The 22,078-nt window shown below is 39.3% G+C and overlaps 1 protein-coding gene across 7 annotated transcripts in view; it reads right to left on the bottom strand.

The window, feature by feature from the left end:
* Positions 1–22,078, bottom strand: part of SH3D19 (SH3 domain containing 19) — a 178,060-nt gene that overhangs the window by 54,283 nt on the left and 101,699 nt on the right. For 6 of the 7 annotated variants that reach the window (XM_032633062.1, XM_032633066.1, XM_032633067.1 and 3 more), the window contains exons 3-6: positions 9,184–9,224; positions 3,131–3,173; positions 712–850; positions 431–584 (exon numbers count right to left, since the gene is read on the bottom strand). In XM_032633062.1, the coding sequence (XP_032488953.1) occupies positions 431–584; positions 712–850; positions 3,131–3,173; positions 9,184–9,224 (377 nt within the window). Of the gene's footprint in view, positions 1–430; positions 585–711; positions 851–3,130; positions 3,174–4,555; positions 4,597–9,183; positions 9,225–22,078 lie in introns of all 7 variants that reach the window. The other variant, XM_032633065.1, reaches the window with a different exon arrangement.

Raw genomic sequence — 22,078 nt, 5'->3', positions numbered from 1 at the left:
TGAGCCCGCGCACCTAGAGTCCGTGCTCCGCAACAAGAGAAGCCACCGCAATGAGAAGCCCGCGCACCGCAATGAAGAGTAGCCCCTGCTCGCCACAACTAGAGAAAGCTCGCACGCAGCAACGAAGACCCAACGCAGCCCAAAATAAAATAAAATAAAGAAATTTAAAAAAATAATAAAAAAAGATGATGTTTTTGTGATATGAACTAGGGTGAACCCCAGAGATTGGGGCTGCGGCTTGTGAGGATGAAGAATGGCCTATTATAATAATCACAGCAAACCCAAATAAAGCAAGCACAGTGATCACAACGACTGGGAAGCAGAGCTCAATGAATTATGCACAAATTGCAAATTATTTTAAAGGCTGGAGCCTACTGATTACTTCCCTAGAACTAGGTCAGAATTAGGGAAGACAAATTACTTGCATTACTTTGAGGCAGATGGTTGTCTATTTCTTCTGAAAAGTCAGTCTGAGTTGCTGAAGTAATAGTGTGCCTTGGAGTGGCAGCAGCATTATTATTATTTGTAGTGTTAACTTGAACTTGGTTGATTTCTTTTATGACTTGTTCATACGATGGTGGGAGCTGCAGAATGAAGGATGAAGATTTTAGACACCTATGGGTGACAGCCAAGGTGTTAACGGTCTCACTGTTCTTATCTTTGAACTTCATTAAAAATAAAATGCAGAGAGATAATGCGATGTTTACTCACCTCGGCAGGAACCAGCTCACTGGGCCTCCAAGGGCCTGCTGCGGAAGATGGGGGAAATGCCAGTCCTGGGGGTGGGGCTCCTGGAAACCACGAGGTCGGCCTCAGTGGCTCAGCTGCCACAATGGTGATCTCTGGGCGCCTAGCAGACAGAAGCCTCAGTGAGATTTTACAGCTTGGTAACAAGCTATTGTCTATTTGTAAATGTTCAAAGATTCATGAAAATAACTACCACCCAAGAAAGTGACATAAGAACTGCCATAGTCACAGAAATGACCTGTCTCACCCGCACTTTTTCTAACAGTACACCGAGGCAGGCTTCGAGGGAGCACGTGACAGCCATCCTCCATGACACTGGCCTCAGAGAGTTAGAGATGTATCCTGAGTACACTTCGCTCTGCCCTGGCTGATAAGAATGAGGACCAAGACCCATACAACCTCTTCAACCCAGGGCTCTGCTATCTAGCCTATGGCACAAACATAGGGTATCATAAGACAGAAAAATGCACTGGTTGAATGGAAATGTTTTAGTTTTCCGTTATAAAGTACATACTCTGAAATGATACTATGTATTAGAAGAACAGCGCCCTCCTCCTCACTCTACCTCTCCCCCATTCAGAATGATCTTTTCCCCCATTCAGAATGATCTTTAAGTGTTTAGAGTTTACTTGTTCACTTCTAGACCCTGATGTGTGTGTCTGTGTTCCTGGTCAGTTTGTATAGGAATCTGATGCTTAATCTTCAATACTTGGAGCCATAGTGATTTAGGTGTGGCTTCTTTCATCATTTTCTTAACCTGATTCTACAGTGTCATGTTTACACTTTACCTTCAACCTGATTTCCTAACAAATACCAACTGCGTGACTCTGAGCAAATCAGTCAACCTCTCTGAGCCTCACTTTTCTCATCTAACAAATAGGTATGATGATACCTCCTCTGCCTTTCTCTAGAACTCTATGGAAAATAAAAATAAAAAGCACCGCCATTATAAAAACTGTACACGTACACACACTCTCATGCTAGCCTGTGAATCAGGAGAAACTGCCCATTGATTAAATGAATTGCATTACCTAAGAACCTCTACTTATAGCTTTTAAAAATTTAAATAACAAGGATTATTTATTAGCACAAATAACTGAAATAAGAACACATATATTCAACATGAGAAAAATGATTAAACAAAGAATATCATCACCTCACAGACAAATATTATTTAAACACAAACAGTCATATATTAGAAGAGACTGGATTGACAAAGGGAAATATAAGATCTAATTATAGAGAAAAATGAGATTCTGAGATGTATGTACAGAATCTTGTTACCTTCTTCATAATGGAATGTACTATTCAAAGCTATTAATTGTTGCTGTCCTTATGTAGGAGAGTGAATACGCTGTGCTTTATTCTTTATATTTTTATTAGTTTTCCAATATTTTCTGTAATGAGCATGTATTATACTCAGAGTTAGAAAAAGCGGTTCACAAATTGCATTTAGCCAATCCCCTCTTAGACATTATGTTAAGTGTGCCACAGTGAACTTACTTTCACTTCCCTGTGTGGAATCCAAATGAGTCATTCCAATTGTTATATAGCTTTTATCTAACCAGATAATGAATTACTAGTTAATAAATGTTAACCACTATACATGCATTAACCCTTATGACAACCCTATGAGGTAAGTATGATTAGCGCCATTTTAAAGGTGGGGATATAGAAGCTAAGAAAGGTTAAGGACCTTGCCCAAGGTCACATGGTGAGAAACGAAGTCAGGATTTGAACTTGGCTATGTCTGACTATAAACTCCTTGCTCTTCATTAGTCAACACGGTACTTTAAGAAATCTGACAATAGGGACCATAAATCTATCTTTCTATTTATCCACCTGCCCACACTTCCATCCATCCTATCATCTGTCTGTCTATTGGCCCTTCCTTCTATCTATCCAGTGACTCCCTCCTCCCTGCTCCCCTCCATCCCTCCCTCCCACCAGCCGTCTAGCCATTTTTATTCATTCAGCTATCCACCTAGTCTGCCTGACTCTTTTCCTTTCTTTATCCTTCCTTTATTCAATTTTCTATGCTGTCACCAGTTCATTCATCCATGTGACATTTACTAAGTAGCTATGAGGTACAAAGCATTTCTTTGAAGTAGTTACTACAATGCTTCCCATAGAGCAGTTGCTTAATAAACATTTTTAGATTGGCTTCAGTAAATAATTACTGTCAAAAGAAGATTTTCAGGCTTGTACTGCTTCTTCTCTCAAGCGAAATCATCATTCAAACTTACAGATTAATTCAGAAAACGTACTGATGAGGCTGTAATACACTCCTTATGAGAGAGAAATATTTAACTTGCTAACTGATGACATACTATTACTTCATAATTAGCAGAATCTATGTCCTCTATTATAAATATAACCATACCTCCTATCTCGATGAAGCTCACTCTGAATAGAAGTCCGAGAAGCTATAAAAGAAAGAGTACACTGATAAAGTACAAAATTCGTATATTCAATAAAGGTTTAAATTTTTATAGGATATACTATTTGAAAAAGTTAGCTTATATTTGACATCAGAGAGAATGCATGAATTTTAACATCCATAGTAGAAAAGCAAATCAAAACAATCTTTTCATATGGCATAAAGTTAATTATAGTTATATATCTGAATTGCATAAGAAAATATAGATTTCAAAAACTCCTCAAAGCACATTCCGTGGTTCTGAAAAATAATTTGAAGAATGAACAGAGAAAAGACGACAGCTACTAAATAGAAATTGCATGGTAAGAGCATTATGATGACACGAAATAACAAAGGGCAGAAAAAATTTTAAATATCTATTCTAATCCATATTACTACACTTTTGTAATGTTTGTTTATAACTCTATTGTAAAGAGAGTGGAAGTGGTCAAATTTCCATCTATTTTCTAATTTTTCTGGAGTTTTACAAGCCTTAAGTTGTTTTATTACTTACATTGAGATAATAATAATACATGCAAAAAGTGTTCAAAGCACTTTTATAAAAATGTTTATAGTAGATAGTATTATTGTATTTGCAGCACTAACTTTTCCCTTAAACCTCAAACTCAAAAAGCTAGATGGTTTTTTCCAAATTTTATTTTAAAATTAAATTATGTCTTAACCAGATGACCTGGAAAATGTGTCACATATGGAATCACATATTACACACATGTGTAATAGAGAATAGTATTTCTATTTTAAGGAGCACATTTAAAAGATACCTTTCAAAAAAAATCTTCAAATACTATACTGTAAAAATTTGTGGACAAAGGGGAATTTGTTTCAGACATAAACTACTTCTACTTTCCTATGTCTCCAATACTCTACTTTTTCAATTCTTCTGACTTGAAAAGGTTGAAGGTATGAATCTTTTCTTTCTTCCTCCTATTAAGTTCTGGTTCTCTCTGAACAAGGAGGATGCCAAAGCTGGAAGGCAGGGGTGAAGACGGGAGGTGGGGATGAAATTTAGGCTGGGGTTGGAGCTGTGACAGCAAACCTACGTGGGGTTAGCAAAGCAAATCTGACATCTGAAACCATAACCCTTGGATCTAGAGTTGGAGGATGTTCTGTACTCATACCATCAACTGGTATGATGGACTAGTACATTTCTATCAAGAGTTAACCAACTTGAGGTGCATTTTCTCTACTGGAATAAAGGAGGACTGAGAGGCTAAAGCTCTGAGTGGCAGGTCTGATTTGTAAGAACGGTTTCATTAAGTCAGAGGCTCACCGAGTGTGCTACAATCCCATCACCACCATCACTAAAGCCAGAATCAGCAGACACAGCACTTTTAAAAGACATCATGTTATTTATCGTCACAAACATACCTCGTCCACGGGGCATTTTTGCTGTGCACTATTCATGAGTGCTAAGGGAAAAAAAGATGGGGTTACAGAAGAGGAAAGGGAGAAAAAAGAGTGAATGCAGTTGCCTAAGCTCTAAAAAGAATAAGCAGCAAAACTGTCTTGTCATGCCACTGTTTCTACCCACCTCTGTACTTCGATGGAAAAGTTGATGAACCATAGTTTCAGAGAGTAAAGAAATATGTTGCAGGTAAAAATATATCTGTACAGACCAGGATATCCACACATATAACCACGGTAAAAAAAAAAAAAAAAAATCTTCCTACAGTTTTTAGTAACAGTGCCAAAAAAAAAAAAATCTAAAAATCGTTCTGCAAAATCGATTTGCTACTTCAACAGGGATCAATTTTAAAGTATGAATAGTACTCAAAAGGTAATTCAGTAGTCAGTTTACATCTTTCAAATCAGTGGCCTTCCACTTGATTCTGCCCCTTCACCCCAGCAGTCATTAGTAACAGCACCCCAACCCCCGGCTGGCACAGTGGTATTCCTGCACTGCATGCAGCAGGATGAGGGGAGAGAAGGGCTCCCGATCATGCTTACAGACCTCCTCCACACTCTTGGAGAAACACTTGCTCTCCCCTCTCCTGCTCTGATTTTTTTTTTTTTCTCATATTCACTCATCTTTGAAATCTCTTTTTTCTCTTGATCCTTACAGAATGACTAGCACTTTTTGTCAGTTTTGAACAAGTGTAGTAGCTAGAAACACTTTAGATTTTCATGGCAGATTTTCATGTAGTGCCTCACATTCTTCCTGCTAATCTCTCAACTATCTGCTTAATCTCATTCTCACTTTCCCAGATTAAACAGATTTGATGTGGTTGTTACCAGGAGACTCAAATTTGCCCCCAGGGCCCACACAGAACATGTTCCTTTCTAAACCCTGCCACACAAGGCCAGTCTTCCATGCATTTTGGATTAAGGCCGCAGAATAAAGGCAGGTTTTTCAGTCAAAGTTATATCATTTTACAGAATTATTTTCAAACTTCTCTAGTTCATATGGCTAAATTCTAAGTACAGGGCAAATTCATATTCAGCTGTTTATAAAAGACTGAGATCTGGATTTGCATTATTAGCACTAATAAAGAATTCTCCTAAGTTTCCACAGGATCATAAGCCTGGAGGGACCCTCTTCTTTTTTTTTTTTAGTAAATTTCTGTTTTTAAAAAATTTTATTTATTTATTTATTTTTGGCTGTGTTGGGTCTTCATTGCTGTGCGCAGGCTTTCTCTAGTTGCGGTGAGCAGGGGCTACTCTTCGTTGTGGTGCACGGGCTTCTCATTGCGGTGGCTTCTCTTGTTGCAGAGCATGGGCTCTAGGGGTTTGGGCTTCAGTAGTTGTGGCACGCGGGCTCAGTAGTTGTGGCAGGAGGGCTCAGTAGTTGCGGCTCGTGGTCTCTAGAGCGCAGGCTCAGTAGTTGTGGCGCACGGGCTTAGTCGCTCCGCAGCATGTGGGATCTTCCTGGATCAGGGCTCAAACCTGTGGCCCCTGCATTGGCAGGTGGATTCCCAACCACTGTGCCACCAGGGTTGGAGGCACCCTTAATGATCATCCTACTCCAACCTTGCAGATGAGGAGACTGAGATCAGAGAGGGTCAATGAATTATCCCACCTCACACAGCTCATTATGGGAAGGGCTGGGAGCAGTTTGCTTCTTGAACTAAACTCTTTGTGGAGCCAGGAGAGCTGGATGCTAATCCTAATTCTAAATAATTCAAAATTATCAATTAAATGATTGTCAGAAGAAAAAAACACAAAGAAGGATTATTATATTACAAGCATCCTTGCTCCAGTGCTACCTTACCAATGAAAATCACAATAATAAAAATAACTCACTAACTACATTTGCTTGGGACAGGGTATAAACTAGAGGTGTTTGACATGATAACAGGAACACCCAAGGAGTGGAAAGCTCAAAATGGCCCTGGAGTCAGGAAGTCTAGGTTCACATCTCAGATCTACCTTGTGAGGCCATTTAATCTCCGAGACTCAGTATCCCTACCATCTGTAAAATGGGGTTAACGCCTACCACGCAGAGTGTTATTTTACAATGTAAGTGAATAGTTCCTGACTCACAGAAAGCAATAAATACTAGTTAAGTCTGTGAATTTCAAAGAATAATTTTCTCTTAAAAACTCAATGAAAGGAAAAGCACGAACTTCCAGAAACATCCACTTAGAACACTTTCAAGATCTTTGCCCAAAATATTTAGGGCTCCCAAGAAGGAACACAAAAAGAAGGATCTCAAGTCTTGATTGGATCCAGAATCATTCCGAAAGAATTTAAAATACAACCAGTTAAGGAATATTACTTTAACAATGTGGTAAAGTCTTTCTCCTTGCCAAGGATAGATGACTGAGTCTGGGATAGGAAAGCAAACATTTTAATGAGTTGGCTAAGGCAAAATTTGCTTACAACTTTTTCTTATAGAATGGGCAAAAAGGGAAAACATAGAAGGAATGACACAATTATTCTTCATTCTGTATTTACGTGGCAGCACCTAAGGATCTGTTTGGCCTTCTTGCCTAAACGTCAGGAATAAATACAACCAACACATATTTCTTCAGTGTATACAAAGTGAGTGACATATAAGAATTAAAAGATCACTGGGTTATTATTATTTTTAAAGACAGCTCAAAGCAGGCGTTTTTCCTCTGTTTCATCTCCTCCTCCCTCCCTCTCTCCTAGGGCCCAGCTTCACTATTTCCTCTCTTCTCCTGCTCCAATCTGGTCTCACCCCTACTTCCTCCCTCCCCAAGTCTCCAGGCTTCCTCATCCTACACAGTGTATAAATGTGCCCAGATTTCCTCTCTGCTTGACCCTCCATCCTTCTCCTCCTGTTTACCACCATGGTTCATGAAAGAGTAGCCTACTCAGCTGCCCCAACCTCACGAGCTCCATTCATTGTTGAAATGAAGTGTGGCTTCCAGCTTCAACGTTCTCCTGAACCTGCCCGCTCCAAGGTCACTGCTGAGCACCACACTCAACGGCCTATTCTCAGCTCCTGTCACCTCACCTGCTGCAGCATTAAGAGCTATTTGTGGTTCACTCATTCTCTTTGAAAACCTCTCCCGCCTTGACCTCTAACATATAGCTGTCTCCTAGTTTTTCTATTACTGGGATCATTCTTTTTCAGCTTATTTTGGCCCACTCCTCCTTAGCTGCCTTCTCCTAAGCCTTGCAGGGCACCGGGGCCTCAGTGTAAGCAAGTGCCATGCTGGAGGATCTACGGGAAATCAGGAATGGATTACAATCCCCAACAAATCCCTTCTGAAACCCAAGAGGGAGGAAAGGTAAGAAGCCAGGGAACAAAGGCAGGGGCCAGCAGACAGGACTCGGTGAGAGGACCTCACGCCTCTCTGGCCCTATGGAACCTTAAAGGCACAGCTTGATCTCTGACACCAATATTTCCTAAGATTCTGTCTTTTGTCACCTTCTCTATTCTCTCTTTTTTTTCTTTAATTTTTTTCCCCGCCTTCTCTATTCTCAACACTATCTCCTTAAATACTGAGCGACTCCCAAGGTTTTCCCTATAACCTTAATTACCCCAAATTATATCTTCAGCAAGAACATCTTGTCTAAATTCCAAACCCTACTTTCCTTTTTAAATTCCTTCCCTGCCCCATCTGCCCCTTTCTCCCCAAGGGCTCTAAGGCATATAAAGTTACCATGAATTTTTCATTTTCATATATGAATTCCCATCAATATCCACTGTGGCATTCCCACACCTTCATAATTCACCACCACCAACAAAAAATTAAACGTGGGAAAGCGTGGAATATCTTTCTGTGTTGCCACCTGACAACTTTTTCACTGCAATGGCTCAAATGCATGCTCTTCACACCTGTGGAGATCCTAAATTCATACTAAATATTATAACTTATGTTTCTAGAAATACGATACATTCTCCTCAGGGTGGTGACCTCAGCTCAAAGAATGCGAAGAACATTTAATATCCCTTTCTTATCTTTTAAAAAATAAAAACAGGTAATCCATGCGTTTTTTGGAAAAGGGACATTTGCAGAGCCTTTTATTAAAAAGAATGTTGAACTCCTGCACCAAAAGCAAGTTTTAAGGCTTTAACCAAGAAGTAAAGTCAGAAAGTATGAATGTGCCATTTTAGAGAGAATTCTGTTACGGCACTTCTAGCATGTATGTGGAAGTGTGAGCTGATCTCCATAAGCATTTATTTACAGAGTCAAATTAAAATACTGGGGAAGTAAATCAATAACAAAGGACAGGGTTTGATATTTTTGAAAACCCATCAGATGGTCTCTACCTATAGAAAATGGTTACATACAATTTATATTAGATCATTAAAACTGACTACATAATATAGTTTTTGGGTTTTTTTTACAGCTTAGTTCTCTAGAGAAACAATATTGTTCTGAGGAACTCGCTTATCAATAAACAGAAGTTGAAAGAACGCTGAAACCTAGCTGCTTGTCTGAAATGGTTTTATTACTTCTCAGGAGAAACTACTCTTGTCAGATTCTTTGTAAGATTCACAAATACAATCACTTGCTGGAAATCTAAATCATCATTCAAAATTATTGCAGAGGAAAATACAGAGCAGGAAGAAACAAACTTACATCTCTTGATTACTGCTCTAATGGATGACAAGGGTCCTTGGCTAGAAAAAGAAAGAAAGAAAAATTATTACACATTGATTAATCCTTTTAAAGAAGAATTACTTACAATGACAGGTCATTTCTGGGACTCAAATGGCTTCAAGCAGCAAATTTGATACATGAGTTACTGGTCTATCCTATTTAAGAAACATAAATTTTAAAACTTTTCAAATTGCCTTTGATATTTAAGATGCTTTATGGGAACTGACGAGGCTGGTGACGTGTCTACAGCGTAAATAAAATTTTGCCTTAAGCTTGCTTTCATAGCTATCTACATACTGAGTCTTCCAGTGAACTTCTGGACACTACTTGAAATCAGGTAGAAATTACATGGCGCCCCAAAGAATTCTGACCCCCCCTATATCTCTTTTGTGTTTGAAATCAGAATTCTTGTCTTCTCATGTCAGATCAAAATAGATCATTTTTAGAGTCAATTTGACCTCAGGACCAACAGCATTTCTTTCAAAGATTAGAATTAAAAGTATCACCACCTAAAAATAGAAGTCTTTGCTTGCTTTGAGTTTTGTTCAATAGCTGGTTGGTCCTGGCTACCCCAGACTATGTGACCTTGGGCGAGTCACAGAAGCCTTCTGTGCCTCACCTTACTCACTGGCCAAAACTCTCCAGCTGCAAAGGTTAGTGCTTCTAGTTTGTAAGGTTGTTGCTCATTTGTTTCTTGTCTTTATTCAAACTTTGGAGTCATTTAGAAAAAATATACAACCATGAACTTTTAATGATGTGATTTAGGGAAAAAAAAACTTGTTTATAAATTTTTTTTTCAGAATGCTTTTAAAAAAATGTATACTTATTTTTGAATTTGTGCTCTTTTAAAGTTTATGCTTGTGGTAATCTGTATAAATCCTCTTGCCAGTTACTTAGGTAGATAAGATAAAACTTCAGGAAGATATAATGATATATCAGTTCATTTTATGGGAGGGATACTTTAAGAATATACTATTCTGACAGACAAGAAAAAAAAAAAAAGCTCCAGGAGGTCTCCAATATTATGAAGCTAGGATCGTAATATAAAAATATAAGTATTTTCAGCAATACTTATTTTTTTAAAAGGTTCTTGAAGTCTTTCTGTAAACAACTACTTAAAAAAAATTAGTATAAGGTAACACAGAACAGGCAACAGCACGAAAATGCAAATAGGATGACTGACGTTTTCAGAAGAAACTTCCTGGTGTAAAAGTGCAGAGACTGCATGTCAGTATTACATTGACTCAGGTACAGTAATTAAAAAGATCAGAAACAGTACTTAGAAGCAGGGCTCAAAAAGCCAAAGTCTAGGGGACTTCCCTGGTGGTCCAGTGGTTAATACTCTGCGCTTCCACTCCAGGGGGCAAGGGTTTAATCCCTGGTCAGGGAACTAAGATCCCGCATGCCGTGTGGCAGGGTCCAAAAAAAAAAAAAAAAAAAAAAAAAAAATGCAAAGTTTCATGTATGTATCCAGGCAGGGTATAAGGGGTGTTATTGAATGTCTCCACTGATCTGAAGGGATGTTACAACACTCTGTTACCTTTGTGAAGGAGAAAGGTATATTGACTAGGGTGGAACATGGTAGGGGTCATTTGGGTTGAACTGTTTCCTCCCTAAAAAAGATACGTTGAGGTCCCAACCCCTAGTACCTCAGAATGTGACCTTATTTGGAAATAAGGTCAATACAGATGTCATTACTATAGTGAAGATGAGGTCATACTGGAGTGGGGTGGGCCCCTAATTCCAATGTAACTGGTGTCATTAGAAGAAGACCATGTGAAGACACAGATGCAAAGGGAAGACGCCATGGAGGTGGGGAGACGGGGATGCAGCTGCAAGGCGAGGAACACCGAAGACACTGGCAGACCCCCAGAAGCTAAGAAGAGGCAAGGAAGGACCCCCTGCGGCTTTCAGAGGGAGCATGACCCCTCTGACAGGCTGGATTCCAAACTTCTAGACTCTAGAACTGTGAGACAATAAACTTCTGTTGTTAAAAGTCACTCAGTTTATAGTATTGTTAGGGCAGCTCTAGGAAACTAATACAGGGTGGCCTTCAGGGGTGCTGAGTAGGTGTGATAATTCGTGGCGCTGTACACTTTGTGTATTTTTCTGTATGTTATACTTTAATGAAAAGTTGTGTGTCGGGGGTGGAAACTTTGGCACAAAATAGAATTTTGACTGAGGTCAGCTCAGGTTCTACAATTCAAGACTTGCAGCACCACGTTCAGGCTAGATCTAAAAACCAACCAAACAACCATCTTATGTCTAAAACAACATTTTCCAAGCTCTAAAGTTCTCCTTTAGAGGCTGACATGTTTTGTGGAAGGGAGAATTAGAAAGAAGGCCAGTGGTCCAACACATCTCTATGGGAAGCAGTTTTGGGAGATGCTGGAGTAACCTCCAGGCTGTGCAGTGCATACAATGTCTGTATCTCAAACGTAGCTGTAGGTGCAAAATCTGGGGTTTTGAAGATGCGCCTTTATCTCTATCTTTCTGCAGAGCCCAGACTGCAGTGGAAGGTACCACTCTATAGTCTTAAGAGAAGACCTCAGAGGAATCCTCCCTCAGCACGAGCTCAGGCTCATGTCTCAGCTGGGAACATCCAAGCAGGATGGCCACCACGGGACAGTAGACACGGCCACATGACCCCTGGTCAGAGGAGGGGGCAGCAGAGCCTGTTCTGGGTCCAACTGCCCATATTCACTTTTGGCGCCTCTGCCTGTCAGCTGGTGTGACTTTGTGCAAATTAAATTACTTAGCTTCTCCAAGGCCCCTCGTTTCCTCACGTATAAAATCAAGAATAACTCAACTCCCGCATGAGGTCATTGTGAACAGTAAGAGAGAGAATCCATTAAAGCATTTCACACAGTGCCTGGAACAAAGTGTGTGTTCGTTCAATAAACGCGAGCTGCTATCAGCATGGTTCCTGTTTGTTCACAATCTTTAGGGCCATCACAACACATCTGACAACACATACAGCCCTTGACAGGGTCTCACTTTGGGGTCTGATATCATACAGATAGTAGGCCTAACAGTTTATGTTTTCAAGAGATTTTTTTTCTTTTGAGATTCACTTGCTCTCCTCTGGTTTCTGCTGTTCAGACAGAACCTGAGCCCAGGCCCCTCCATGACAAAACACAGGACTGTGAAACTGCATCTTTACTCCATTCTAATTTTATAAGCCCACGTCCTGGCGCCTGGCAGAGCTGACCCAGATCTTTTGCCTTCTGCTCTTCAAGCACTGCTGCCCTATTATCAGGTGCCCTTGTTCTTGGTGCGGCAGATAAACCCACTACAGAGTATGAGAGTCAAAGAAGCTTCCAAGGGAAACGAGGGCTTGGGGAAATGGCTTTCTATCCTGAGGAGGAGAACCAAAAGTTGCAGTCAAGACAGAATTGTCTCAGGTGTGACTGCTGATGCTGATTTGTCTTCCTCCAGGACTCTGGGGTCCCCAGCTGTTCTCGGTCCCCTTCTATCTTTTCTTCCCACTTTCTCCCAATAGCCCTTCCCAGGCTGTGCTGTAGGATCACTCCCTCCCACTGTTTTTGCACAGAACCTTGCTTAGTTGTTAAGAAAGTGTCCTTAACAAAGAAAATTGCATTAAAAAAAAGTTTCTCAACATAATGAAATGAGATTTCAGCAATGAAGATGACGATGAGAACAGCTTATTATAACGTGTGCCAAACACACGATCCATTTTGAAAATGAGGAGGAAACTGAGGCTTAGAGGTTAGGGCTGCAGTCACACAGCTTGGTGAGTGGCAGAGCCAGATGTGGATTCACTAGTGTCTGATTATAATCCAAAAGTCTACAATTCAGGCTTGGGTGGATGGGTGTTAAGTTTCTGAATGTTCCACTGTTCCACAAAGTTCAATATGTAAGCAAATCGCCCCTAGGCATAAAGCTGGCCCCCAAAATTTCACATTGAAGTTTCATCCAGACTCTGCAGATGACAGGAAAAAACAAAATAAAAGTTGCTAAGTATGACACTGTAATGTTGTCAACAACAAACACAATGGTTGTTCTTAATCTAAGAAAATCCAATCTCTCTTTATTTTGGATCATGTTTTATCAAAATAAAACAGATTAAAAAAAATCTTTATCCAACTTTCAAAGCAACAGCTTGTTCCCAAGTTTAAATTCATTGCCCCACCACTCTCTCTGGTAAGGAAAAAACTGTTTTCCCAAATCCAGGAGTTGCTGGATTTGGCTTATCTGGTAAACAAATCAGAACAATGCCTGCAAGTGCCCATCCCGCAACATCTTATAGGTTTTGGAGTTCTTTCTATGTGCAGAGGCAACTGAGTATATTTTTAAAAATGCATTCTATATAAAAATCCTCAATAAAGGCCATGGGCATATCATTAGAGTACTAGTTAATAAAGCCATCAGCTTAACAAGGAGTTAAACTAATGTGATCTAGAGGTACAGCCCTCTAGTCAACCTGATAAAGCTGCCAGTGAACATAAACGTTATCTCCTTGTATGTAGCATCTTCTCCAAAGGCTCTCAACATTTGGACTGATTTATCTCCACATCCCAGCAGAAAGGTTTAACCAGATCGGTGTGATATTTGCAGGCTGGAAGAGGTATCCTGTCTTATCCATTCTCTCATACATCTAATACTTATTACATGTATAATATGTACCAGGCACCAGAAATGCCTTGAAAGCACAGACTCTGACCTTGGTAAGAAAGACAAATACTGCAACTGCTTTTCTATTAATAGTATACAGGGGTAGGCACAAGGTGCTATGAATGCAGAGAAGGTATACATCACTCAATCTTGGGGTCCAAGGAGAGGCTTCTAACATGTGACATGTGTCTTGACTGAGACCTGAAGAATGTGTAGGAGGAAAGGTTCTAAAGAGAGAGCGTCAGGTAGCAAACCATCAGGAGTAAAGAGACAGTTGAGCATGGTTTGAGCCCCACATATGAAGAAGCCATAGTCAAAGATAAGAAAGGAATGGAACCCAAGTGCCATGCCAAAGGATGTGGGAACGTGCTACAGAGGGCAGTGTTGATGCCAGGCATGACTAGCTAGGTTAAACACTAAGAATCCATGGGTCAGGGATATGACAGCAAAGTGCTTCAAAAGCAAGTAGGAATTTGTCTGGGACATCTCCCTAGAACAAGCCCTGTTGACTGTAGCTGGTCTGTATGCACCAGCCATGATGTTTATGGCATGCCTGACATTTTTAAAGGGTTTATGAATAAACCCGGGAATCTGGCATTACATGTCTTTTTTTTTTTTTAAACATCTTTATTGGAGTATAATTGCTTTACAATGGTGTGATAGTTTCTGCTGTATAACAAAGTGAGTCAGCTATATATATACATATATCCCCATATCTCCTTTCTCTTGCGTCTCTCTCCCACCCTCCCTATCCCACTATATGTCTTGAATTGTGGGTAGATCCATATTTTTAGGAACTAAATATATGAATGACAGGGTTGACACACTAACGTTTTAAAAAATAAGTAATGAGTAGATGTAGGAAAAAGAAGATAAAAGTGAGCAAGAGGAGGTTTCTGGAAGTTCCAGAAAGGCACTGGAGAAGTCTAGGGTGTCTTATTCAAAAATGCATTTATTTAGGTATGGAGTTCTCACTATGTATCTGACATTTTGCCACAAACTGGCGACACAAATATTGGTAATAAATACCCTCTTCCCTCAAGAAGTATGCAATCTTATTGACAAGATCAACAAATAAAAGATATAAACAGGATATGAAAAAAATGTTACACAAGGTATTATGGGAGCTCAAAAGAGGAGTGTCTAAGTTTAGCCCTGGGAGAGGTGAGGAAAGGACAGAGCTGATGCTTGAATAGAACTAGTGCAGGTTTTCTCACCTTTGGTACTACTGACATTTGTTAAGGGGGTAGGGGTGGGGGGCTGTCCTGTGTATTATAGGAGGATTAGCAGCATCCCTGGCCTATACGTACCAGATGCCAAAAGCACACTCCCCCCACCCCTCTGCAGTTCTGACAACCCAAAATGTCTCTAGACATTGCCAAATGTCCCGTGGAGGAAAACTGCCCTCAGTTGGACCACTAAGCCAATGGCAACAAAAAAGAGTAACAGTGCTTATACAGATGGGAAAGATGTTGGCTTTGCCATTTCCGGCTGCCAAGTTGATGGTGGCAGCAGTGGGAATAAATGGGGCAGGGGTAGAGGCTCAATGCGAGGGAATAGGACAAAGGCAGTGATGAGAAGAGAAGAAGTAAAAGCAACTTCTAGCACCAAGAACAGTTTTAGAAAAGCGGTACTATGGCTATATCAGGTGAAAAAATTAGTCTTTCTAAGAAGGAACAAAAGAAGTCAGTCATTCTATGAAAATAACCTTTTTAAGTCAGGTGTTTACAAACCAAGGATTATGTGCACGGCTTTTTTTATGATACTAATTTCAGGACTACAATAAACCTTGACTTGCTGCACTGCAGAAAAAGAAATCATTACATATATAGCACTTTTATAAACAAAGCCTTGGGCCAACCTTGATTTGCTTCTCGAAACAGAAAGCACTAGTGTTACAGAACAACAAAAATACTTGTGCTTTCATCTTTTCCGTGCATCAATCAAAATTTATCACCCTATATTGCCTGCTAGATTAAGACAATATCATGTAATGGGAGAAGAAAGTATGAGTTAGTAAATAATATTTTGCCACTGAGACAAATATAAAGCTATGATGTCATTTTAAAAGTGTCTAAGTTAATATCATCATCATAACATGTAGAGCCAGATCTGATACACTGTGGGGAATGGAAAAAAATAAGATTAAGTGTAGTTATCTGAAACTAATGAAAACAAATTATGTTTTAGTTCTAAAACTCTGATTGGCTTCCATAAAGTTTGGGTATGGCAAGGGGAGTGAATTCCTTCTTCAGAATTAGAAAATAAAGGTTAGTAAAGAAAAATAATTGAGATCCAATTAGAATGACTTTTGCTAAAGTTAAAAACTAAAACAAAACTATAAAATACTTCTATTAATACTTTGAAAGCTTTAGGCAAAAAGTTGTATGAGTTCTGAGTTTACTAACTTTCTTTTTCATCACGTTGACAGCTCAAGTATAATCACTGAGATCTATAATATAACATCAAGTTACATCAGGTATTTTTCTACTTAATCTTTTTCAAAGACAAGAAAATCATATGTACAACCTTTATTTACATATTTGGGTTCTGGACAAAAAAAGTTAATACATATTTTAATGAGTCTCATTAACACACTCTACGTGTTATAAAATTTGTAAAATGAGTTCTATTGACAGTGTGCCGGTGAACCTGAAGAATACAGAGGACAGGCAGAAAGAAAGCAAACAGAATGCATGATGTACCTCTGGGGTATCATGACTGTAGTGGGAAAACGACAGAATCTGGAGCTGGCCAGAGACCTGCTTTCCTATTTGTGTGAGCTCGGCCAATACTTGCTGGGACTGTTTCTTATTTGTAATATGTGGATACAAATGCCCATCTTTTGGCTTGTTACTAAAACTGAATGAAAAAATACTACATAAAATATACAGCACAGTGCTTGGCATTTATTAGAGTCTCAAAAAACGTTAGTTCTCTTTCCCACCCTGTTTGCCAATACACAAACTTCTGGAGTCCATAATTACATGTGGTTGAAATTTTTGGAGCTATTCTGCCCACGCCCGTTGAGTTGCCCGGTAGTTATCATAACCCTGCCTTATAAATTCAAATAATTGACCATTCGCATTTCAGTTGCAATGATTATTCACAACTTAACAACCACTCTGAGTTTCACAATGCATGCTTCTCATGTACCTAATCTCCTACGAAGCTGAAGCAACAACAAAGCCGAGAGAACAAAGCAGACCACCAGGCTTTTGTGAGTGCTGTATTTTCCCCATTGAGAACACAGATCTCTGTTCCTTTAGGTCATGCTTCCCATGATGTTTCTCACAAAATGGGCATGGTGATCAGTAGCTCTGCAGAGTTTCATATTTCTTTAGCTCTATTAAAAAACAAATCCCACAAAAGTGTTCAAAGATCCTGCAAAGAGGCTTTCAGCTCTACTATTAATAACTAGAGTACATTTAAAATTAGAATATGTTGCCCTGTCCTTTCCAACACTTTTTTGTTTTTTTCTTTTTTTCCCACACATGCATGTCTCGACTTCCTAATTAGCCTGCAAACTTCTCAAGGAAAGAAACGGTCTCCACTCGCTTTTACAGTGCAGCTCAGTGGGATCACATGCTCACTGAACTAATGCAAACTCAATCCTACTCACAGACAGAAACACATGTAACTTGAATAGTACAGGTGATCCCACCTACAATCTACTTAATAAGCAAATCCCCAGAAATAATTTTGCTGCTGGCTTTGTTCTGTTGGTTTCAGTTCCCAGGTACATCTTGTATGCCCATCTTGCCAAAAGTGTCTGGGTCTGATGTTTAAAAATAGGTATTTTTCCTACAAAATGTCACCTTGATGAGCATCTGGTGCTCAAAGAAGAACAGAACTCTCTCCTAACAGTAGATGGAAAACTGGCCAGGTTCACCTTATTAAGAGATGGCATCGACACGGCACCTAATTTGGCAACAAATACTGTACTTTAAGTGTCAATTAATGGAATTTCAGGGGTAATTTTATAAGTTAAGCCTCTGGTAATTCCCAACCCATAAGCAGCACGAACTTCACTGGTGTGCTGCTAAATTTCAAACCATGTCTCATACACAATAGCGTACAGTGATATTAATCAGATGCAACCGTGGGTTATGTTATATGATGTAGAGCACGTACAACTTACTCTGAGAAGAGGAATAGGCATAACGTCAAGTCAGCACCTAAGAAAGGTGGCATTTACTGCAACATGTGAGAATAGGGTCTTTAGCTGGATCTTCAGATGTTAACACAAAAAGGGTGAAAACTGTGGGTCTGATGTATAACTGTGTTCAACAAACACCTATCGAATGAACCGAGGAAATAATAATCAGAATAAATCTTTTCTGGGCTTATATCTTTCCTTTATAGTCAACCTAAAGTGATCTATAGAATGAGTTTACATAGAAAACCCAGAAAGAGAAAAAGGGCTAAAATTTACCCCTCCCCTTGCTGGATATATAGCAATATAGGAGGATTAAATTTTATGATTAAAAGTTATTTGTTGGTAAAGGGCATGAAAAAGATCTCACGGTTCTAAAGGGGCGTCCATTATATATATGCCAGGACAGAGTGAGGGATAATAAAATGTCAAATAAATAGATGGCAGTTTCAAGTTTGAAGCACCCAAAACATCCAGAGCCTGATTTTTCAAACTTCTGTCTTATTAGCTGATGATGTCTGTAATTTTGACCAAAAGACAGGCATGTACCCAGTTATGAAGAGAAATTTTTAATTTTCAACCAGGAACTTTAATGCTTATTTTATTCCAGGTATTATGCTAGATACCAAAGAAATAAGATCTACAATTAGGACATGGTCCCTGGCTGTAAGATGCTGATGGTCTAGCGAGAAGCCTGTGGGCAGGAGCTCACAATTTGTGTGTAGTTCTGCTTTTCTTAAAATTAGGTCTTTCATATTCTTGGTATCTTGTATTAGAGGTGTTTTGTTGTATTATTTCCTCTGCTAGTCTATAAACTCCTTCTCAGGCAAGGTACATATTGGAAGGATGTTGCATATAAACCTTAAATTAAAAAAAATAAGTAGGGCCAATTTAAAAAAAGTAAGACAACTTTTAAAGTACTTTTGGCATGTTCAGATTCCATGCCATAAAATATTTTAGATCATAAGTAAAGAACAAGTCTCCTAAAAACAAATGACCCCTGCAATTCCACCCTATTTAACAATGACTTTTAAATTTTTTAAAGAGAAGTTCTTTTTAAAAAAGAAAAAAAAGAAAATCCACACCCTTCCCTAAAATCTGTCATTCTGCGGCAGAGCTTCTACTGGAAAAGGTTGCCACATCCCTTTGGACACTTACGGATGTTAGGGAAAACCTGGGATAAACTCCTGTGACAGACAGGAGACTGGCAGGGGACTCCACCTGGCAAGAAAAATTAGGACACAGGAAGCTTGGTGGAAATCCAGAGTCACTTGGTCACACTACAGAAGGAACAATTAAAGGCAGATGTTTCCTACATCACAGACCATATACAGAGTCCTAATGCCTAGATAATAAGAAGCAAACACCAAGTGAAAACCCTCTGCTCAAGGATGAAAAAAATATTCAGGGAGAAAAGAGAAGGAGGAAGAATTTCTCATAACATTAATTTATCACCTACCTAGAAAAATCTGCTTTTTGGTATAAGTGTGTTTTTATATGACAGTTCTCATCAGAAGATGTAATCTATTTTTCTATTCTCTTTGTCCTATTATGCAAAAGGATGGAAGAGGGTGGGACGCAGAAAGAGGTAATGACCCCACCCCTTCACTGCTGCTGTAAACTCAGAGACGTAGCTGGTAACACTTTTTGATGTCAGTTATGGAGATGGGCTCTTTTCTAACATTTCTGGTTACAGCTTTTATTTATCTTTTTCCTTCCTTAGTACGTGAACAAATCTAACACTTAAAAAATAACCTGAGATTAACTCTATTCCTTTGGAGACACTGAAAAAAAAATCAAAGGAATATATATATAGATAAGTAAGGGAGAGTATCTGATTAATAGATTATTTGAATTTTAGGTCATATAAATAAAAGATGCAGGAGGACAAGGTAGGAAGGATGGAAGGAGGAAAAGAGGAATTACACTCTACACACAACTTGATAAATCTATCAGAGTGAAAGTGAGGGGATTAATTTTTAGTGGAGGTACAATTAGGTACAATTAGTACAGACCAATATTTTTGGCCTTCGTTTTGACATCATTCCTAACTCACTTTGAATAATTCAGGATTAACTAGAAGAGATAATTGCATAGCATAGATGCTTGGTGTCTCCTGATGACATGGGCAATCAAAATCAGTACCAAAGGACTTCCCTGGTGGCGCAGTGGTTGAGAATCTGCCTGCTAATGCAGGGGACACGGGTTCAAGCCCTGGTCTGGGAGGATCCCACATGCCGCGGAGCAACTAGGTCCGTGAGCCACAACTACTGAGCCTGCGTGTCTGGAGCCTGTGCTCCGCAACGGGAGAGGCCACAACAGTGAGAGGCCCACGCACCGCAATGAAGAGCGGCCCCCACTTGCCACAACTAGAGAAAGCCCTCACACAGAAACGAAGACGCAACACAGCAAAAATAAATAAATAAAATTAATAAATTCCTACGCTCAACATCTTCTTTAAAAAAAAAAAAAAAATCAGTACCAAAACTCAGAAGTTCCAGAAGCAGCTGATATTTGGAGCTGGGCTAGCAACAAAATATGTTCCAAACAAAGGGGTGTGTGCAGGCATATGAATATTTGGGAAGATGCCTTAACCTCAGCATGTGGTAGTTTTCAAATGAGATCAAATTCATCTCAATTAACCACTGTAGTATCCTCTTGTAAAAAATGAAATCTTACTATTAATAATAGCATATGAAAAATCAGTGGGTTTAGTAGAAGGCAGCAGGGAAAGGAAAAAGGTGAGAAACATGATTTCGTGTTTCTCCATTATTTATTTTTGGCTGCGTGGGGTCTTCGTTGCTGCGTGCAGTCTTTCTCTAGTTGCGGTGAGCGGGGGCTACTCTTCGCTGTGGTGCGCGGGCTTCTCATTGCAGTGGCTTCTCTTGTTGCGGAGCATGGGCTCTAGGTGCGCGGGCTTCAGTAGTTGTGGCTCTCGAGCTCAGCAGCTGTGGCTCGCAGGCTGTAGAGCGCAGGTTCAGTAGCTGTGGCGAATGGGCTTAGTTGCTCCGCAGCATGTGGGATCTTCCCAGACCAGAGCTCGAACCCGTGTCCCCTGCATTGGCAGGCGAATTCTTAACCACTGCGCCACCAGGGAAGTCCCCTCTCCATTCTTTATGGGATGAAAATAAAACTGCCACAAGGCAGTTTTGCTATTTTTCATTGCAAAAACAAATATATATTTTAAGCATCTGAAACTGATCAAAATATCAGTTAAGTGATGCTTCCAATAAGATAGAAAATTAGGTCAGTTTGAAACCTTGACTTTAAAACTTTACAAAGGTATTATTTGTAAAATGTTGGCTCCATTTTTTATTTGAAATAGTGAGGCAGATATTTTTTAAAAGCTAGGTTTAAATGTTATTAATAAAAATGCATAAATTATTTGTTATAAGGCACTACAAGATTTTTCTAGACCAATACTCTTTTAAAAATCTCTTTTAAAAGTGAATGTCGTAGCCACACATTTCTTAGCTTTGTAATTTCTTGATCAAAGGTTTTAGGTTGGCTAAGTCTTTCCTTTTACCCTTTTATAGTTTCCTACAGCATTACATTTCTATCTTTTCACCAAATCTCAGTGATGTCTAAGCCAGAATAAAATAGGTTCAATCAATGGTGGAGGAAATAATAATGAAGCAATAAACATAACAAAAACAGAAAAATCTGATCATTTTCATATGTTGAAGGCCTAAAAAGGCTTTTGTTTTGCTAATAAAAACAAATACATTAAAAAAATCATTTAACCAAGTACTTCAAAAGCTGGCAGTTCTTAGAGTTTCTGTTAAAGCTTAAAACTTTGACTAAGAATTGTAAAAGAGAACACGGAGATAGCTGAGCTCATTCTAACAACAAACATGCAGATTTGTTCTCCTCTGGGAACTGGAACAGAACTTCAGCAGCGGGTAGGCATGAAAACGTTTACTGCAATATTCAACAACTTCTCCATTACAATAAGGATTGCAAGCAGCGCACCTACCAGCTAATACCTAGTTTTTGCAAAGCCACTGGAAATCTTTTTCACTGTAAAACAAGAACATGTTTGGCAGCCAAAAGACTTTAAAGGCATTTAAAATGATGACTACT

This window comes from Phocoena sinus, chromosome 5, assembly GCF_008692025.1.
Source record: "Phocoena sinus isolate mPhoSin1 chromosome 5, mPhoSin1.pri, whole genome shotgun sequence".
NCBI lineage: Eukaryota > Metazoa > Chordata > Mammalia > Artiodactyla > Phocoenidae > Phocoena > Phocoena sinus.
Note: the sequence above shows the minus strand (reverse complement) of the source record. Positions and strands in the feature narration are given on the sequence as shown.